The sequence below is a fragment of the Eublepharis macularius genome, chromosome 11, assembly GCF_028583425.1.
Source record: "Eublepharis macularius isolate TG4126 chromosome 11, MPM_Emac_v1.0, whole genome shotgun sequence".
Taxonomy (NCBI): Eukaryota; Metazoa; Chordata; class Lepidosauria; order Squamata; family Eublepharidae; genus Eublepharis; species Eublepharis macularius.
In genome coordinates, this window is record NC_072800.1 from 57,280,335 (window position 1) to 57,298,941 (window position 18,607).

The window sequence follows — 18,607 nt, forward strand, 5'->3', positions numbered from 1 at the left end:
AATCTTTGATAAGTGTTTTGATCTGTTTCATTATTTTCATATGATTTATATTTATGAGGGAGTTAATGTTGGCTGGAATAGTTATCCCCAAGTAACTGATTTGTTTGTAAGCAATCTGGAACTTGTAGTTCTTGCTAATTTGTTTGCACATGTTTTTGGACAAATTAATTGGGAGGATGTGAGATTTTGACAAATTGACCCTTAGGCCTGTGATTGTACCGAATTCCGTTAATAGTAATTGTAGATGGTTCAGTGACATAAGTGGGTTGGTTAGATAAATTAACATGTCATTGGCAAACAAACTGACCTTAAATGTCTGAGTTCCCACTTGAATGCCTTTTATTAATTGGTGGTCCCTAATTGCAATGGCCAAGGGGTTCAATAGCGATTGCAAATAGAGCTGGGGATAAAGGGCCTGGTCCCCCTTTTTATAGGTATGGCATCTGAAAAAATACCGTTTACTTTAATGTTAGCAGAGGGCTGTGAGTATACTGAGTTGATTGTAATGAGGAATTTATTGCCAAATACCATATACTGGAGTATCCTGCATAGATAAGATGGTTCTTTTTTTTTTTTTTGAAAAATTTTTTATTGGGTTAGAATCCATTATTTTTACATTACATTCAATTTTCCCCAAATTTTTCATTCCTAACCCCCTCCCTTTCCCCCCCTTTTGTTGACTTCCAACAGCTTTCCCACCCTTTGTCCCTTTTCACTTACTTCTATTAAATTCCTCTATCTTAAACATATATACATTTTCTATTATATTAAGCAGTACATCCTTAACTACTTTTCTCATTATATACCCAAACTGTAAGTCTTTGTTTCCCTCTTAAGTAAACAATTTATCCCCTTTTCCAGTTTCTAATATTTCTATATATCATAAACCATAAAAATCTTATATTTAAATCAAACAATTTGACTTATTTTCTATGTATTCCTCATTCTATCTTTTTATGGTAATTCTATATAACACATCACATAGTCAATCAATTTGACTCTTCTGTACATTCAGTTTGGTGCATATAAATCTTATCAAAGAAAGAAAATATTGTTAGTTATTCACTCCTTATATTTAAACCTTATCATTAATTATTTTCTGTCAATATTCTATCTATTAACCTCTATATATCTAATTATATATCAATCTGTTAACTGCTTATTAATTCACATAGATAAAATGGTTCTAATGAATCGAATGCTTTTTCTATATCTAAGGAAAGAAATGATGTTTTTAGATTGTTGGCTTTACAGTGGGAAATCAAGTTTAGAGTTTTGTAAATATTATCAGTTATATTGCAACCAGGAATGAAGCCAGATTGATCAGTATGAATATAATCAGATAAAAGAATTGATGCATTTTGTAAGGATTGAGGTGAAAATTTTGTAATCATGATTTAATAGAGATATGGGTCTGTATGAGGCTGGGTTAGTTGCATCCTTCCCTTGTTTGGGTATAACTAAAATTGTTGCTTTAGACCATGAAGGGGGAATTCGTCCATTGTCCACTATTGAATTGCAAGCTTCCATGAGTGGAGTTGATAGCAAGGAAGCAATTTTTTTATAGAATTCATAGGAAAAACCATCTGGGCCTGGAGATTTGTTGTTTTTTGAGTTTTTAATTGCATCTAATATTTCTTGTGTTACTTTGCTATCCAATAGTGAACGGTGTTTGTCATCTAATTTTTTAACTTGTTTAAGCGAATTCCAAAAATTAGAGATCTTATGTTGAGTAGGGTCTCTAGAGGTGTACAGCTCACTGTAGAATTTATTGAAGGTTTTGACAATATCAGAGGATTTAGAGTGAGGTATTTTATTCTGATCGTATAATATGTTTACATTATTAGCTGAGCGTTTTTTAACCTTATATGCAAGTAATTTTAGTGCTTTAGGTGAGTTGAACCAGTATCTTTGTTTAGTGTAAAGTAAGTCTTTTTGGATTTTATTTATTTCAAGAGTTTCTAGCATTTTGCTGTGTGTCAGTAATTCATCGTAGATTTTTTTACTCCCTGTTTTTTTATGTTGTTCTTCTAGGGATTTAATTTTCTTGATCAGGTCTTTTTTCTGAGCATTTCTTTTTTTATTAACTTGGGCTGATAGAGTTATTATATGTCCTCTGGTTACAACTTTAATGGTATCCCATAAGATATCTGGTGTGACTTTACTAGTTGAGTTATCGGTGATAGCGAGTTCTAGAGCTTTTTCAATTTCTTTAGATGCAGAAGTTGAAGTAAGCAAGTTTTGGGGCAGACACCATTGCTTTGTTTTTGTTCCATTCCATCTAATCTTAGTATGACATTAACTGGTGAGTGATCTGAAACTGAAAGCATTTCTATATCAGAGTTAGTAACTTTGTCCACAATGAATCTGATACCAAGATATAGTCTATTCTTGTGTAGACTTTGAAGCGTGGAAAGTAATAAGTGTAATTTTTTTCATTGTGGTAAAGATGCCTCCAAATATCTGTTAAATTATTATTTTCGATAATAGAGGTCAATTTTGTTGTCAGGTTTTTATGTTTTCTATCTCTTAAATTGAAGTTTGATTTGTCAAGCTTGTAGTTCATTAAATAATTAAAATCTCCCCCTATAATTAAATCTCCCTCCTTAAATAGAGAAAGTTTATACAGAACCTCTTTAATGAAACAGATTTGATTGGAATTTGGGGCATAGATGGAGACTATAGTGAATATGCAACCCTCTACTGAACCTGTTAAGAAAATAAATCTGCCTTTGGGATCCACCAAAGTTTTCTTATGCTGAAAGGAAATACTTTTGGAAATTAATATTGAGACCCCTCTGGATTTTGATGAGCCAGTGGCGTGATATTGAGCTTGAATCCAAGCCACTTTGAGATCATTGTCATGTTGTGGAGAGAAGTGGGTTTCTTGTAAAGTAATAACGTGTGAGTATGATTTGGCTAGTTGAGTTAAAATACGTTTACGCTTAATTGGATTACCTAATCTTTGTATAATGTAGGAGGTGACTTTAATGGTAGAGCACATGTTTATCTAAGGGACTATTACCAACTAACTTGTGGTTGACTTAACTGCACGTCTGAGAGTATTGAAAGTCTTACTGACCACACAACTAACAGAAGGACACTAAAGATTTTAAAATAAAAAATGATAAACTCCGAAACAAATGAATTGCAGCTAAATGGGAAATAGTGTAAGTTTAGTGGTCTGATTTGAATAATTGAGACCAAAACACACTTCCCTTACTTTAATCAAGTATGTTTTGTGAGCTATGTTTTAGACAATATTGAAACAAATAGATATATGTGAATAACCAAAGTGTTAAAAGAATTATAAACAGTTGCAACAATAGCAGAATCAACAATACTTCCCAATAACAAAGTTTTATAATCCAGGCTAGCAAGAGCAAATGAAAATACAAGATTGGTTAACCAAGTACCACTTGATTTGATTTACAAAGAAACCTTGTACTAAGTGGCAGTAGCTAAATTTTCCTTAAAAAATAGTGTCTATGAACAGTAATGTTACAGTACACTACTATTAAGATGTGAATCTAATACTATTGCTGTTTGAAATATTAACCCTCAAACACCGCTTAAAATAAATAAAATAGTATCTACAGATTAGTGAGACAATATAGTCACTTAAGATCTGTGAAGAAATTATGAGTTGAGCAATTAAATGTGAATTAATTAAAATGTGAATTAATAGCAAGTAGTTTGTTATAAGATGAACAAGATAATCAGACAGTTTATATCTGTTGAGTAAACTAATTTAAGTAGCTATCCCCCAATCTACTTCCCACCCCTTCCAGACCCTCCCTCCGATTCCCCCTAACACTTGTTCTTAACAGTAATAAACCTCATACAACTATTGCCCTTTCTACCCCATACCCCCTCACTAAATATAATCAGAAATTTTCTTTTAATTAATTTTTTAAACAAGTAATTTCCTTTATCTTAGTAATGTTGTTATTATGAATATGACATGAGATTAAATTATTAATTTACCCCAACCCCCTCCCTTTAAATCCCAGTTTAAGCTCCAACTTCTCTCTTGCCTCTTGACGCTAAACAGCCCACTAGTTTTAATTAAGTAATTGAAAATATATTAAAATGAATATAATCGAATGCTATAATATGCTAGTTAGTGACTTGAGTGGGAACGCCAGTAAAGGAGATAGTGGCAAGGGGGAAGTAAACAGTTAATATAAGTAAAAGTATCTAAGTCCTGCTGTGCTAAAACACACCACAGTATTGATTTATGTCAATTTCCTGGTACCACTAAGCTACGAACCTAGGAGCTACACTAAAAAAGACACAACCACCCCTTCCCAAAATTGCAACTTAAAGAGTATTTTTAAACTTTAACATTGAAAGAGCAAGACTAAGTAACTAAACTTATGTAGAACGTCCAGGAATCTTGCTCTCTTTTGCTGAAGATGGAGAAACTGATTGTGATAATTTCCCTTTTTGAGACGGTCTCTCAATGTCCATTGCTGCTATGTTCAGGTCCTGAAGCAGTTTTAAACCTGACTCTTCGTCAATTGCAGTGAACAATTTACCATGTTGTAAGACTGATAACTTTGTGAGATTCACCCATCTGTATTTGATGTTTTCTTTCCGAAGGGCTTCTGTGATAGCTTTAAAAGTTTTCCTTTTCTCCAGTATCTCGCTTGGGAGATCTGTGAGGATTAAAACAGGCTTGCCTTCATGCACAAAGGTTCCTTTGTTTCAGAGCCTATTTGGGACGCTATCCAGGAAGCAAGATAGGCAAATAAATCTACATAAATGTAGATAAATCTACATTGCATGTATATTCTTCTTCCACGCCCCTCAGCTTAATATTTCTCTGTCTCACGTTCAGCTCTAATTTTAAAACTCGGTCTTGTAAGCTGTTATTGAGTGATTGAAGTATTTTTACCTCATTACTGACCGTTATGCTTGTTTCAACTGCCATTTCTGACTTGAGGCTTACCTTTTGAAGATCAACACGCATTTCAGCGAGTTGATCAATAAGCGGCTTAATCGCTGAGGCAAATTGTAGCTGAATGTTACGTTCTAAGTTTAGTAATTTTGTATCAAGAATTTCTGCCGTTACTGGTTGATTCACTTCAGAACTGTGCTGTGAGCTCGCCATTTTAAAACCTGACCGCTTTTAGTTTGGGGAGGAAATAAATCCTGAAGGTTTTTAAACGCTTTTACCTGAGTTTTCTTTTTGTCTAGATCATTCTTCCCCATAATAAGAGGTTAAAGTGTGATTTTTAAACTGGTTGCTGAAGCAATTTTGGGTTGGGGTGGACAGAGCTCTCTCAGCTGGTGTCCATCTACAGCAGTTCTGATGGCCCGCCCCCGTGAGGGAAGGTCTAGATTGTCAAGAAGTTATGGAGAACAGGGTGGACATCCCAGTGGAAAGCATATGGGTAGAAATAAGGGGAGGAAAGACAAAGGGTATTATTGTTGGAGTCTGCTACAGACCACCTGACCAGCAAGAAGAAATGGATGCTGCCCTCTTTGAACAGATTGGTAGAGTATCCAGACATCAGAACCTTGTAATTATGGGTGACTTCAATTTCCCCGATGTGTGCTGGGAGACAGGCTCAGCAAAGCGTCATGAATCACGCAATTTCCTGTCCTGCCTGGCCGATAACTTCCTTTTTCAAAAGATGGAGGAAGCTACAAGGGGCTCGGCCATACTAGACTTGGCATTAACCAACAGGGAAGAATTGGTAGAAGAGATGAAGGTGGTGGGGACCTTAGGGGGGAGTGACCATGTCCTCCTTGAATTCCTGTTGCTGTGGGGGGCCAAGGAAGTTCGTAGCCAGACTCGTAGGTTAGATTTTCGTAGGGCCAACTTCGATGAACTCAGAGGCTTGATGAGAGTCATTCTGTGGGGGAGTGTGCTGGAAGGGAAAGGAGCGAGTGAAGGGTGGGTCCTTCTCAAACATGAACTTTTGCAAGCTCAAGCCCTCACTATCCCAGCCAGACAGAAACATGGTAAGGGCTCCAAGAAACCGATGTGGATGTACAGAGAGCTCCAGAATAAGCTAAGGGAGAAAAAGGAAATGTTCAGGAAATGGAGAGAAGGACAGACCTCTAAAGAGTATATGAGGGTTACTAGGTACTGCAGATCAGCCATCAGAGAGGCCAAAGCTCAGTACAAGCTGGGTCTGGCCAGGAGGGCTCGCTACAATAAGAAAAACTTCTACAGATATGTGAGAAGCAAACACAAGGTAAAAGAGGCAATTGGACCACTGTTGGGAGTAGATGGAGAAACTCTGATGCAGGACAGAGAAAAAGCAGACAGGCTTAATGACTTTTTTGCCTCTGTTTTCTCCCTGAAGAAGTCAGGCACATCTAGAGACAGTAGAAAATGTGGCAGGACACCCTGTGTGGCTAATTGACATTGACAGAGAGGTTGTGGAGAGGCATGTGGCTGCACTGGATGAATACAAATCCCCTGGGCTGGATGGGGTGCACCCAAGAGTGCTGAAAGAACTTCCTAGAGAACTTGCAGAACCCCTGTCCATCATCTTCAAGGCCTCCTGGAGGACTTGTGATGTGCCACAAGATTGGAGGAGAGCTAATGTTATCCCAATCTTTAAGAAAGGGAAGAAGGATGAGCTAGGAAACTACAGGCTGGTCAGTCTGACTTCTGTTACTTGGAAGATATTAGAATAGATTTTAAAGTGATCAATCTGTAAGCATCTGAAGGACCGCTCAGTGATCCGGGGAAGTCAGCCTTGTTTTGTCCCTAATGGATCTTGCCAGACCAACCTGGTTTCCTTCTTTGATCGAGTGACCAGCTTACTGGATCGGGGGAACTCTGTTGACGTGATTTATCTGGATTTCAGTAAAGCTTTTGATAAGGTTCCCCATGACATTCTGATGGGCAAACTGGAAGACTGTGGACTGGACTATAGGACAGTTCGGTAAATAGGGAACTGGTTAGAGGACTGCACCCAAAGAGTGGTGGTCAACGACGTTTCATCAGATTGGAGGGAGGTGTCCAGTGGGGTGCCGCAGGGCTCAGGTTTGGGCCCGGTACTTTTCAATATTTTTATCAATGATCTGGATGAAGGAGTGGAAGGGCTGCTCATTAAATTTGCTGATGATAGCAAACACCCAAGAAGATAGAATTAAAATTCAACAAGACCTGAATACTCTGGAGAAGTGGGCAGCTGTGAATAGGATGCAATTCAACAAAGACAAGTACACAGTATTACATCTGGGCCACAAAAATGGGAAGCACAAATACTGGATGGGTGATATACTTCTGGGCAGTAGTATATGTGAAAGGGATCTTGGGGTAAGAGTGGACTGTAAACTAAATATGATCAGTCAGTGTGATGCGGTGGCAAAAAAGGCTAATTCAATCTTGGGTTGTATCAAAGGGGCCATAGAGTCAAAATCGCAGGAGGTCATAGCTCCTCTCTATACTGCCTTGGTCAGGCCGCACCTGGAGTATTGTGTGCAGTTCTGGAGGCCTCACTTCAAAAAGGATGTGGACAAAATCGAGAGTGTGCAAAGGAGAGTGACGAGGATGATCTGGGGTCTGGAGACTGAGCCCTACGAGGAAAGGCTGAGGGCCTTGGGAATGTTTAATCTGGAGAAGAGGAGATTGAGGGGGGACATGATTGCTCTCTTTAAGTATTTGAAAGGCTGTCATTTGGAGGAGGGCAAGGAGCTGTTCCAGTTGGCAGCAGAGGGTAGGACCTGAAGCAATGGGCTTAAATTACATGCACAAAGGTACCGGGTGGATATTAGGAAAAACTTTTTCACGGTCAGAGTAGTTCAAAAGTGGAATCAGCTGCCTAGGGAGGTGGTGAGCTCCCCCTCACTGGCAGTTTTCAAGAAGAGGCTGGAGGAATATTTGTCAGAGATGCTTTAGGCTGATCATGCACTGGGCAGGGGGTTGGACTAGATGGTCTGTATGGCCCCTTACAACTCTATGATTCTATGAAGAATATGGTATTGCCTGTGGGAATATGGAAGTTATATGAAAAGTACTTCATTGAGTGGGATGATCTACCCCAGATATTTTCATTCATGTTGAAAAGTAGCTGCAAAAAGGCCTGATTTGGATCAGGAACCTAGCACTGGGTTATGATCTACAGCCTAACAGAAACCTGCCCCCCCCGCAACAGCTGATACTAGCTGCAGAAGCAGGAGAAAAAGACAAGTATGATACGGATGCCAGTTTTTCTCCCATACCAAGACTGATAATGGAAAATCGTGCAGCAAATGATTTTTTCTAGGAAATGGCAGTGGGAGAGAGTTAGTCCCCACAGCTGCTTTTTTTTGTAAGGAAAACATCCCAATTTCTGTTCTCAGATATCAGATGTTACATATAGTGTGAATAAGCAATTGCATTCAGAAAACGCTTCCTTCTCTCTGGTATATAGTTTATTTTGAATATGATGAAACTACACATACCTAACAATTTGATTGCATTATTTTTCAACAAGCCTCCAAATATTCTACTTTTTAAATATTTCGCAAAATTTTTATTACACAGGATACCTTCACTTTTCAGCCAGATTAGGTTTCAAAGAGATTTACAATTCAAATCCATAATCATGCACAGTGCATATAATGGCAGCGACTGCCTGTGAATCAACTTGCACAACTTTTGACTGCTTTTGCTTTTCTGCATGTTTTGACTATATAGATAGTCAACACATCTCTCAGTTTTTAGATTTACAGAATGGAATAAAATGCAGCAAGTCAGCAATGCCAAAGTTCTTCTAAAACAGAAAATATAAGAATGAAAAAGATTTAAAACACATACTATTTTAAAAAGACTTTTAAAAGATCATATGAATTTAATCTTTATGCTTACGATACACATTCCATTTGGTGGGAATCCAATTAAACATGTTATATCAATATGGATAATGAATTAGTGCCATTCAGGCCACATTAGATCCTTCATTATTGCTTCCCTAAGATCAATGAGAATAAAATGTTGCATGAGGCATCAGCCAAGTGAAGCATTTGTATGTCCAGAATCACACAGTTTCCTGAATGGTAGGAACATTCCTTTGTGCTCAAGGCCGAAGTGAAAAGACACTAATATTGTTGGTAGTGCAGTTTCATGGTGATAGGGTTGTCATTTGCTGCATAATGCACTGCTTTCTAGCCAGCCAACTCATTTATGGAGGGCAGGACTAGAAATGGTGCTCTAGAGGGACACTCTCTATTGCAATCTGCTGCTGAGGTTTATGAAGGCACCAAGATCCAGGTGAAGTTACAACACTGTTTTTGCCTCCATTTCTTCCTTCCTGCCACCCATGATATTCAGTCCAAGAGATTTTGACATTATCCTTTGGTGAGCACTTGGGCTGTGCTGTTTGGGTTTTGCTTCGGGCAAAGATACCCGAAGCGGACCCGATTCGGCAAGCTTCAGTATTCCCAAAGTGGGGCCAGCATGCTGGCCCTGCTTCAGAATACCGAAGCAAAGCTTTCCGAAGCATTCGGAAATGCTCCGGAAAGCTTTGGGGCTTGTTTAAAGGGTCCCACCACTGCTTGCAAGTAGCGGCGGGGCCCTTTAAACATCAATCCCCACCTCTCCCCCATCTACCTTGCGGTGGCTCTGGGCCAGCTCCTCTGCCGCCGCTGCGCCACCGCCCGAGCCTGCGGGGTGGTGGGGGCCAGAGCCGCCGCCCCTGGCCCTTCCTGCCCCTCAAACGGCCACAGCGTGCCGGTGGTGCGGCGGCCATTTGAGGGGCAAGAAGTGCCGGAGGAGGCGGAGAAAGCCCTTCCTGCCCCTCCAATGGCCGCCGCGCCACTGGCGCTGTGGCCATTGGAGGGGCAGGAAAGGCCGGAGGAGGCGGTTCCAGCCTTCCCCACCACCCCGCAGGCTCAGGCGGCAGCGGGGCACTGGCAAAGGAGCCGGCTGGCTCCAGGCCGCGCTGCCTTGTGCTGCCGCCACCGCCGCCACGGTAGCAGCCGTGGTGGCCCGCCGCCCAGCTGATGACCCACCCGCCACCAGGTAAGTGGGTGGGGGTAGGAGCGGTCTCCCCAGGGTTGGGTGGGGGTGGAGGGGTGGAGGGGTCTCCCCAGGGGGGTGGGGGGGTAGAGGGGTTGCCCCAGAGAGGGTGGTGGGTGGTGGTGGGGAGTTCCCCCCTTGCTTCAGTATGCTCCGAATCGTCACGGAGCATACCGAAACGATTCCCGAACCCCGAATCCAAAGCGGCTTGGGGGTATTCCAAATTGGTTTTACCTGAAGCGGGAATACCGAATCTCCCCACCCATGCACAGTCCTAGTGAGCACCTTAACTGGCTGCTAACTGATGGAGCCAGGAAGTCATTTTTATGTGTATGTACTTGTTGTTTCAACAGTTAATTTCTTGTGTTTCAATAGCTCTTGGGTGATTGTCCATCACAATTAACACTTGGGGATGGTATTGGGCAAAGACAACGTATTTTGGAAGGGGGGTTGTTTAATCAAATCACATGCAATGTTCAATGAAGGGAATTTAGGCACATCAGCAGTACTACCATCTAGTATCCCATTCTCTCACCTCACTCTTCCACATCATGTATACAAACTCTTTTGTAATATATTGACTGCACATACAGGAGGTCAGCCTTGCTGACTAATCTAGGGAGAATTGCTTTTAAAGCATGGTTAGAAACTGGGGTGGGGAGGGGGTATATCTTGTCTACATGTTTGTTTATTTAGTACATTTTAAAATCCTTTGTTTTGTTCAAATGAGCTCAGGATGGCATATATTGGTCTCCCCTCCTCCATTTTACACTCACAATAATCTTGTGAGACAAGTTACGTTAAGATTGTGTACCTAAGGTCACTCAGGGAGCTTTACGGCAGAGTGAGAGTTGAACTTGAATCTCCCAGATTTCAGTCCTTTGCTCTAACCACTATACAACACATTGGTTCTCTCCTTGGCCAGTGATATATATGCATTTAAGGTGAGACATTCTCTCCAATTCTTGACACTGTTTTAAAAGGGTGTTCCCAGATGCAACCAACTTGTTCAGATACCCATATGTGCATCACCCAGAGCAGCTCTTCAATCATGTATAAACATGTATGCACATCTGACAACTATTGCTTGTGAAGATAAAACAATTCATTGTTGAAGTGAAGTATGACTCAATGTCAGAATTCCCAAATTTTGTTATTTTTTTTTCTATTTTAGGACATTAAAGTGAGCACTACTAAAAACAAAGCGGTCATATTTTGATAGGAAGGATGCTGGCCTACAGAAAAAACTATTTTTGGTTTTTTTAAATGGCATAAAAACTTTTTTCTATGTTGTTGAGATGAGAAAGCCTGTCAGACCTTTGTGGTAAGTATCACCCATTCCATAAAAGTGACACTATTACTAGCAGAGAAGAAGCTGCCCTCGTGCCCTGAATCAAAGTCACTGTCATTATTTGACAGCTGGGGTAATATGGGAATATGTTACACAGACGAGGAAATAGTTTGACAAGATTGCAGGAGAGTTGCATGGTGTATTATAAACAAAATATAAGTAGACTGCATCAATGGGATACAATGTTTTAATATCTATATAAAAGTGTTTGTACTTATTAGGGAAAATCACATTAAGTTTATCACTCAGCATGCAAGCAACAATGTTTGAGACACTAATATTTGATATTTCCATTATGAAGGCAAGTTATACAAAGACTGCTATTAGGATTAGAGAAATACAATTGCCCTTTTGGTTATAGGTTAATATGCGAGAGCTAACTTGCAGGATTGCCTCTGGTAATTGTCAACCTTGGCTTGAACAAGCAACATGAACAAGGACTACATAAATGTACATTCATAAATCACTTGGGAACAACACTATTCATTGTCAGTATTAATTTAAATTAACAAACGGTACCATTAGGTTAGTGTTTGAACAAAGGAGAATACATTTACTTTTCCTTATTAATTTGCCTTTGGAAATGGTGCTTTCGAACTCTGATTTCTCCACTAGTCAAGTACCAAAGACATAATGCTATTTCATTTCTTGTATATGTAAACTGCTGCTTCATAACATAAATTGGATTCAATGGATAAAAGTAGCAGAAAGTGTGGCAACCCAACTCTGAGATTCAGAGAACAGCAGTCAGTGCAGATTTCTGGGCACTGTTCCCAATGTACTCTAGTCAAGGAGAAAGAAAGTGTGTGTGCATGCACAAGTAAGTTTAAGGCCATGATCTAGAAAAGTACAAGAAAAGCGGAAAGTTGCCTGTATGATGCTATGCTGACAGTACCTTTGGGGGCTAGATTAGCACAGTTATTAGATTGTAGAGGATTCTCCCACCCACTGACAGCTACATCTGATTGCTGGATGCAGAATTCCCACTGATGTATATCTCATACAACCCTTTGATTCCTCCCCAGCCCCCAATTTATCTGAATGTGATAACAGCACTCCCTGGACTGAGCCAAAGTCTGCAAAACGCATAGAATCCTGTAACAAATTAAATGTACACTGTGCATAAATGTTTCAAAAGGCTTGATTTTAAAACAAGTAGTCACTTTCATAAAACTGTCACTAAAAGCAAAGAGGTACGCAGTGCGGTGCTTATCTTGAATTCTGGCAACACAAAAGAGCATAAGCTGTTTTCAAATGAAAGCAAACAAGTGACAAACAGTGACGTGAAAGAGCCACAAGGAGGCCTCATAAGACAATATTTTGGGTACCATTTGCTTATTCAGATGCCATTAAATTTGCCCATGCTGAAAACAATGCAACCTAAGATTATATCACGCCTCAAATTTATAGTTATCATCAAGAAGTAATGCTGTTGGTAAGAAATCTTCAATGACTAACCGGCCATTTTAATTCATGGAACAGAAAAGCCGTGTTACTTGAAGGGGCTCTCAGGAATTCATCATCAATTTTAATTCATACCAATACTGAACGTTGCCTCAAAATGGTGCTAAGATGTACTCAGGGGTCCAAGCTACACCAGTCAGTGTTTATAGAAGACTGGTTTGATTAATAACTGATATTGCAGCACACCGCATTCTCCAGTTTGGAAAGTAAAAATGCAATGTAAAACTCACAATTTACCTTATGATTTTGGGATGTCCATAGCTACTAAAGAAGTTTAGAAAATAAAATATTTAAACAGTATATTGGACAGTGAGGTTGTCTGTTTCTAAAAACAGACTGTTTCACCAACATTATTACACTAACAAAGCCAAGACATAAAATCTTTACAAATAAGTTCATTGAAAGATCTCAAGCACAGCCAGTGATAGCAAGTGACATTCATCTTATGTTTCAATTAAGTTTGACATCTTGTTAAGTGTCTTTACAGATTACAGTTAATCTGGTTTTTTACTAAACTAACAGTGAAATCCTAAGAAGAGTTACTCCAGTCTAAGCCCATTGAAATCAATGGGTTTAAACTAGAGTAACTCTGCTTAGGATTTCATTGTAAAACATGCAGAAGATGGGCTTTTTAAGGTAAAATGGCTAAGCAACTTCAAACAATTCAGTATATATATTTCCAGAAACACTTACTACTAAACTTTAAAAAGTGTAAAACTTTCTGCAGTTAAATGTGTCACCAAAACTTTCAAAGAAATCTTGGGCTAGTTAAAAAAAAAAGAAGCAAAATATTTTCAGGAATATTAAACAAAACCAACTAATAGTATGGCTATTAGCATAAGTTAGATACTTTCACAGTAATATTTAGCAGCAACAGAATAGATTTTTTAACACTGTGTTCACATGCAATTTAGAACAACAGCTGTGAAATATTTTCTAAATGTTTTGCACTTGCATAAGATTCATGAACTTACTTTGGAGGATGTAGAATCACACTCTTGACAAATCCACCCATAGCCAGTTTGTTTGGGCGACTTTTTCAAGGGAGGGTCCAAACAACCAAAATGATAGCAGAGCCTGCACTCATCACACCTGCATCAAAAATAGATATTTTTCTTCAGTATTCAATGTCAAGCCAATTATATACAACATTTTCAGAAGTCTTTGCTTCAAATATGTTCACAATATAAAATACAATCAGGGACATAAACACAATGGGAACATTCTGAAAGTCTGGTTGGCCATAAAATAAAGCTGTCAGCCATTTTAGTCAACTTGAACATTCAAACACCATACACATATTTCTGTTAAAATATTACATAATGGCAGCTGTGCACAACTGCTTGTCCGTTGTACATGAAGTCTTCCAATAACAGCTACATTTTCCAGTAGAATATATATGCAAAAGAGATGCCTGGGTAGGTGAGGAAGCTTCAACTGCACGCTGGAAACTCTGTGTCAACAGACTTCAATGTTTAATAGAAGTGTTATTTATTAAATTTTGATACAATTTTTATAATGATGTTAAACTTTGCGGAAGATATAGTTAAATTTCAACTGCTTTGTGGCAATACAGCATTTTAAATATAAGCAAAACAGGCAGTCCTGAGCATGCAAAACTACTATGACTACAATAGGACCCCTCCTCTGAATTAAGTAGAAGAAATTTGCTTATTTTGTAGCCCAGCCTACGTGGGCCTCAGGAGACAGGTATAAGGGCTTGCAGGATTTCCATTAGATAGTTGATAACTCTTGCTTACCTCATATTTGCTTATTTTTACAACCAAATATTATATAAATGTCTCAATTTTTTTGAAAAACTATTAGCAGAAATGTAATTCTTAAAATTTATTGTGATGTTGGGTTTTTTTTAGATAAGACTTGATAATTTCTATGCTACTATTCCTATACTAGAAATTCTTACAGAAGATAGCCTTCCTGCCAGTGAACAAGCATTTCCTTTTTAAAAAATTATAGACTGCAGTCCTGTGCTCTTGTCCTTGGGAACAGTTGGGCTTACTTCAACTCAACATGCAGAGGTTAGTCCAAAGAAGTATTTACATAATACAGAACAGAACAAGAACATGCCCAACAGGATGAATAATTTTACACCACATTGAGAGACATTTCTTACAAACCACTGTTTTCACTTCATTTGCATATATCCTATTTTTATGAATTAATGAGCATGCCTTTTCAAAACAAATTTAGTCTGATTTCTTCATATAAAGGAAACAGCTAAATCAATATAAAGCTTAATACTGTAAGAAGGAATGTTTTTAAATGTGAATTTCATTTTATACCGCTGAGATAACACTGTTTAAATATTTTAATTGAATTATAATAAGAAATTTATGGTAGAGACTATCTATCTAAAAAGAAGATGCTTTAGCAGAAGCACATAGCTTTATCTAAAAAAAAAGAATTGGGACATTTTCCTCTCCAAACTTACTCTTTATGGTAGAAAATGGCAGGAGTAACAATTATTTCTTCAAAATGAGAATAATTCAGAAGGGAGCTTTTGACTTGCAGTTGCCACCATAAAAAGGACGAAAATTATTAGCCTTTATTTTCTTTGCTTCTTCCTTTTTACTAATCCTCATTATGAGATTATTCAGATTACCCATCCATTTGAGGGAACTGTTCTAATAAAATGGTACTGAAAAAGTTGACCATCAAGCAAATACCTCAGGTGAGTCAAGAGAATCAAGCTATATCCTACAGGACTAGCAAGACGTTCATTTCCCACGTTGACTTATTTGTTATTCCAACCAATGGTGGCTGATCAAAAAATCATTTATTAAGTCTCAAGCAACTTTTCCCCAAAAGTGCCCCACCACTCTATATTCATTCCCAATAACTTTTACAGCTGAAGAACAAAGGTTAGAAAAGCTGAAACTGATTGAAATACTAGCAGTATTTTATTTAAATAAGTTTGGTAGCCGTTTGTCCAAACAATGCCAGTGGCAAAGACACAATAACAGCAATCAAACAATCAACATAATCAATAAAATAAAACAGTGGCATAAAAATATTAAAAAAATATTTTGGTAAAAAACTTGGCAATATCGTTTAGGCTTAGCAGTAATATATGAGATAAAGACACCAAAAGATGGAAAAAGAATTCATGTTTGTTAAGAGAAGCAGGAAATTTATATTCAAAGCATAGCAGCATGTTATCACATTATTTTAGCAATGTTTGACCTATTGTGTAAAACCAGAGAGATCCAATCCAGTATGAAAAATCTGCAAACAGTTTTAAGGCATACATGTAGGTGAAGGATTGTGTAAAATTGTGGAGTGCCTGAACCCTTTTACTTAGCTACATGCATAAGAGGAGGTAGCACACCAGCTACTTCACCACGAGCCTTGTAAATGAATGAATAAATAATAAATGAATAAACCAAATTGCTTCTTTCTTTCTTACTTTACTCTTCTGAACTATAAGTCTTAAGTAGTAACTGAGAATATGAGGAAGAAAAGAAGAATTCAGGCCAGAGAAAGCTAGTCCATAAACTACAAAAAGGCTGATTATTTATAAGTTGCCTGAATTCTCATAGCCTAAACTAAAAATCTGGCTAAAATGAATAAATTTTCTACTCTTGAGTCTGTTAGCAATTTAGGAACTAAAATACCTGATATTAACTCTGTACAGTATAATGTCAGGGATTTGATCTATGTCTGTCTCACTTTGTTGTGCCAGGGACATTTGAATAAAACATGGGTTACAGATTCAATAACATCCAGACCACAAGGAGCCCCGTAGCGCAGAGTGGTAAGCTGCAGTACTGCAGCCTGAGCTCTGCTCACGACCTGAGTTCGATCCTGGCTGTTCAGGTAGCCGGCTCAAGGTTGACTCAGCCTTCCATCCTTCTGAAGTCAGTAAAATGAGTACCCAGTTTCCTGGGGATAAAATGTAGATGACTGGAGAAGGCAATGGCAAACCACCCCGTAAAAAGTCTGCCAAGAAAACAATGTGATGCGACGTCCCCCTCATGGGTCAGTAATGACTCGGTGCTTGAACAGGGGACTTTAACACTCAGACCACAGTTGCAATATCTGTTTGTGAAACCAAGCTACTGTGTTGCTTGCAGGTTAACTTTGAATATTTCTGTAACCATAAAAATGGCCTATATTAAGGTCATAAATCGATATTCAAAAGTCCAACATGGTAATTATCAAACAGCCCTCAAAAAGTGGTCACAAAAAGTTCCACTAAAAAGATGGAGCCTTTCAGTAAAAGCCGAAGTAAAGATATGTGTTTTGGCTTGATGTCTATAAGTAAGTGCCAGGTTGGGGGGAGGCACTGTAAGAGGACATTAACTGATTGATTGGTTGGACAGTACAGGATGAGGCAGTCCTTCAGCTACCCTAACCCAAGCCAACGGGGTTGTAAAAACCAGCACTTTACACTGTGCTGGGAAACAAACAGGCAGCCTATGCATAGGGGTGATATGATCTCTTAGTCTAGTCACTGACAGTAGCCTGGCTGTGGTATATTGGACTGGATGAAATTTCTGAACATTTGCAAGGGAAGCCTCGCATAAAGAACATCACAGTAATTTAAACTGGATGTGATCAAAACATGGGTCACCATGGCATGTCTTCTGAGGAACAGCTATAGCTGGGGCACCAATTAAAACTGATAGAAAGCATCACATGCCACAGAGGACACTTGATCCTTCAACTGTAGGTTAGGATACAGTAGCACCCTCAAACTTAGAACATGGTCCTAAGGGAAAGTGTAACACCTCCAGGAAATACTGACTCTTCATTCCTCGGGTGGCTTTATCATGGACCAACAGCATCTAGAAGCTTTAGTTTACTGGTCCTCATCCATCCTGTTAAATTCTTTAGGGATTTGTTCAAGACTTCCATAGATTCACCCAACATTGTTGTCAGGGAGAAAGAGAGCTGGATGTCATCTGCTTACTGGTGGAGACTTGCTCCAAATCCACAGATGAACTCTCCCAGCAGGTTCATGCAGATGTTAAAGCAGGATGGAGAACAAGATGTGCCCCTCTGGAACTTCATAGTATAAATGCTGTGGGGATGAACAGCAGTCTATCACACCACTTTCTGGAACCAGAAAGCCAGGTAAGAGTGGAACTGCCAAAACATGATAGCCCCTCAACCCCTTGCACTGGTTAATCCCCACTGGATCTTAGCAAGAAAGGCAAACTATAAATTAATAATGACAAACAACTAAAACAACAACAACCAGTCTCTCCAGAAGGATACCATAGTCTCTGGTATCCAGGAGAATCAACAGGGATGCAATCCCCCTGATATTCTCCAGTGAAGATAGTCATTGATGCTTCTTCCCAAACGTAGGCCTAAATCCAAACAGACTAAGTCTAGATAGTCTCTGGAAAGACCACCTGAAGCAGTGTAACCCACTAACCACTTAAGCACATTATTCAAGAATGGTATGTTGGCTACTAGGTGCTAATTAGTTTGATTCCAGGAATACCTTCTTCAGGAGGGGTTTCAGAATGCTTGGAACAATACCTTTTTATTTTATTTTACTTTTTAGTCCAGTTCCTAGTCCACTTCTTTAGTCATTATACCACACCGGCTTTCAGTGCAGAGAAGTGATTATTATTTCTCAGACCCACCTGGACAACTTGCACCAGCTTCATACTATCAGCCATGAGGGGCAAGGGTCAAATGTAAGCATGGCCGGGCAGACCTTGGAAGTCTATTCATTTCATCAGGCCTCACTAACTGAAAACCATCTGTAAACCTAGAACCAGACTATACTTCTGAGATTGATCTGAAGTGAACTAACCATGTCATCTATGTCATGGAAGATATAAGCAATT

At 38.9% G+C, this 18,607-nt stretch overlaps 1 protein-coding gene across 7 annotated transcripts in view; it reads right to left on the bottom strand.

The window, feature by feature from the left end:
• The window catches only part of PHF14 (PHD finger protein 14), a 175,027-nt gene that overhangs the window by 53,852 nt on the left and 102,568 nt on the right, over positions 1-18,607 (bottom strand). For all 7 annotated transcript variants that reach the window (XR_008597838.1, XR_008597839.1, XM_054991576.1 and 4 more), the window contains one exon: positions 13,757-13,874. Coding sequence is in view for 5 of the 7 variants with exons in the window: in XM_054991576.1 (XP_054847551.1) it covers positions 13,757-13,874 (118 nt within the window). In the remaining 2 variants the exon portion in view is untranslated. The remainder of the gene's footprint in view (positions 1-13,756; positions 13,875-18,607) is intronic.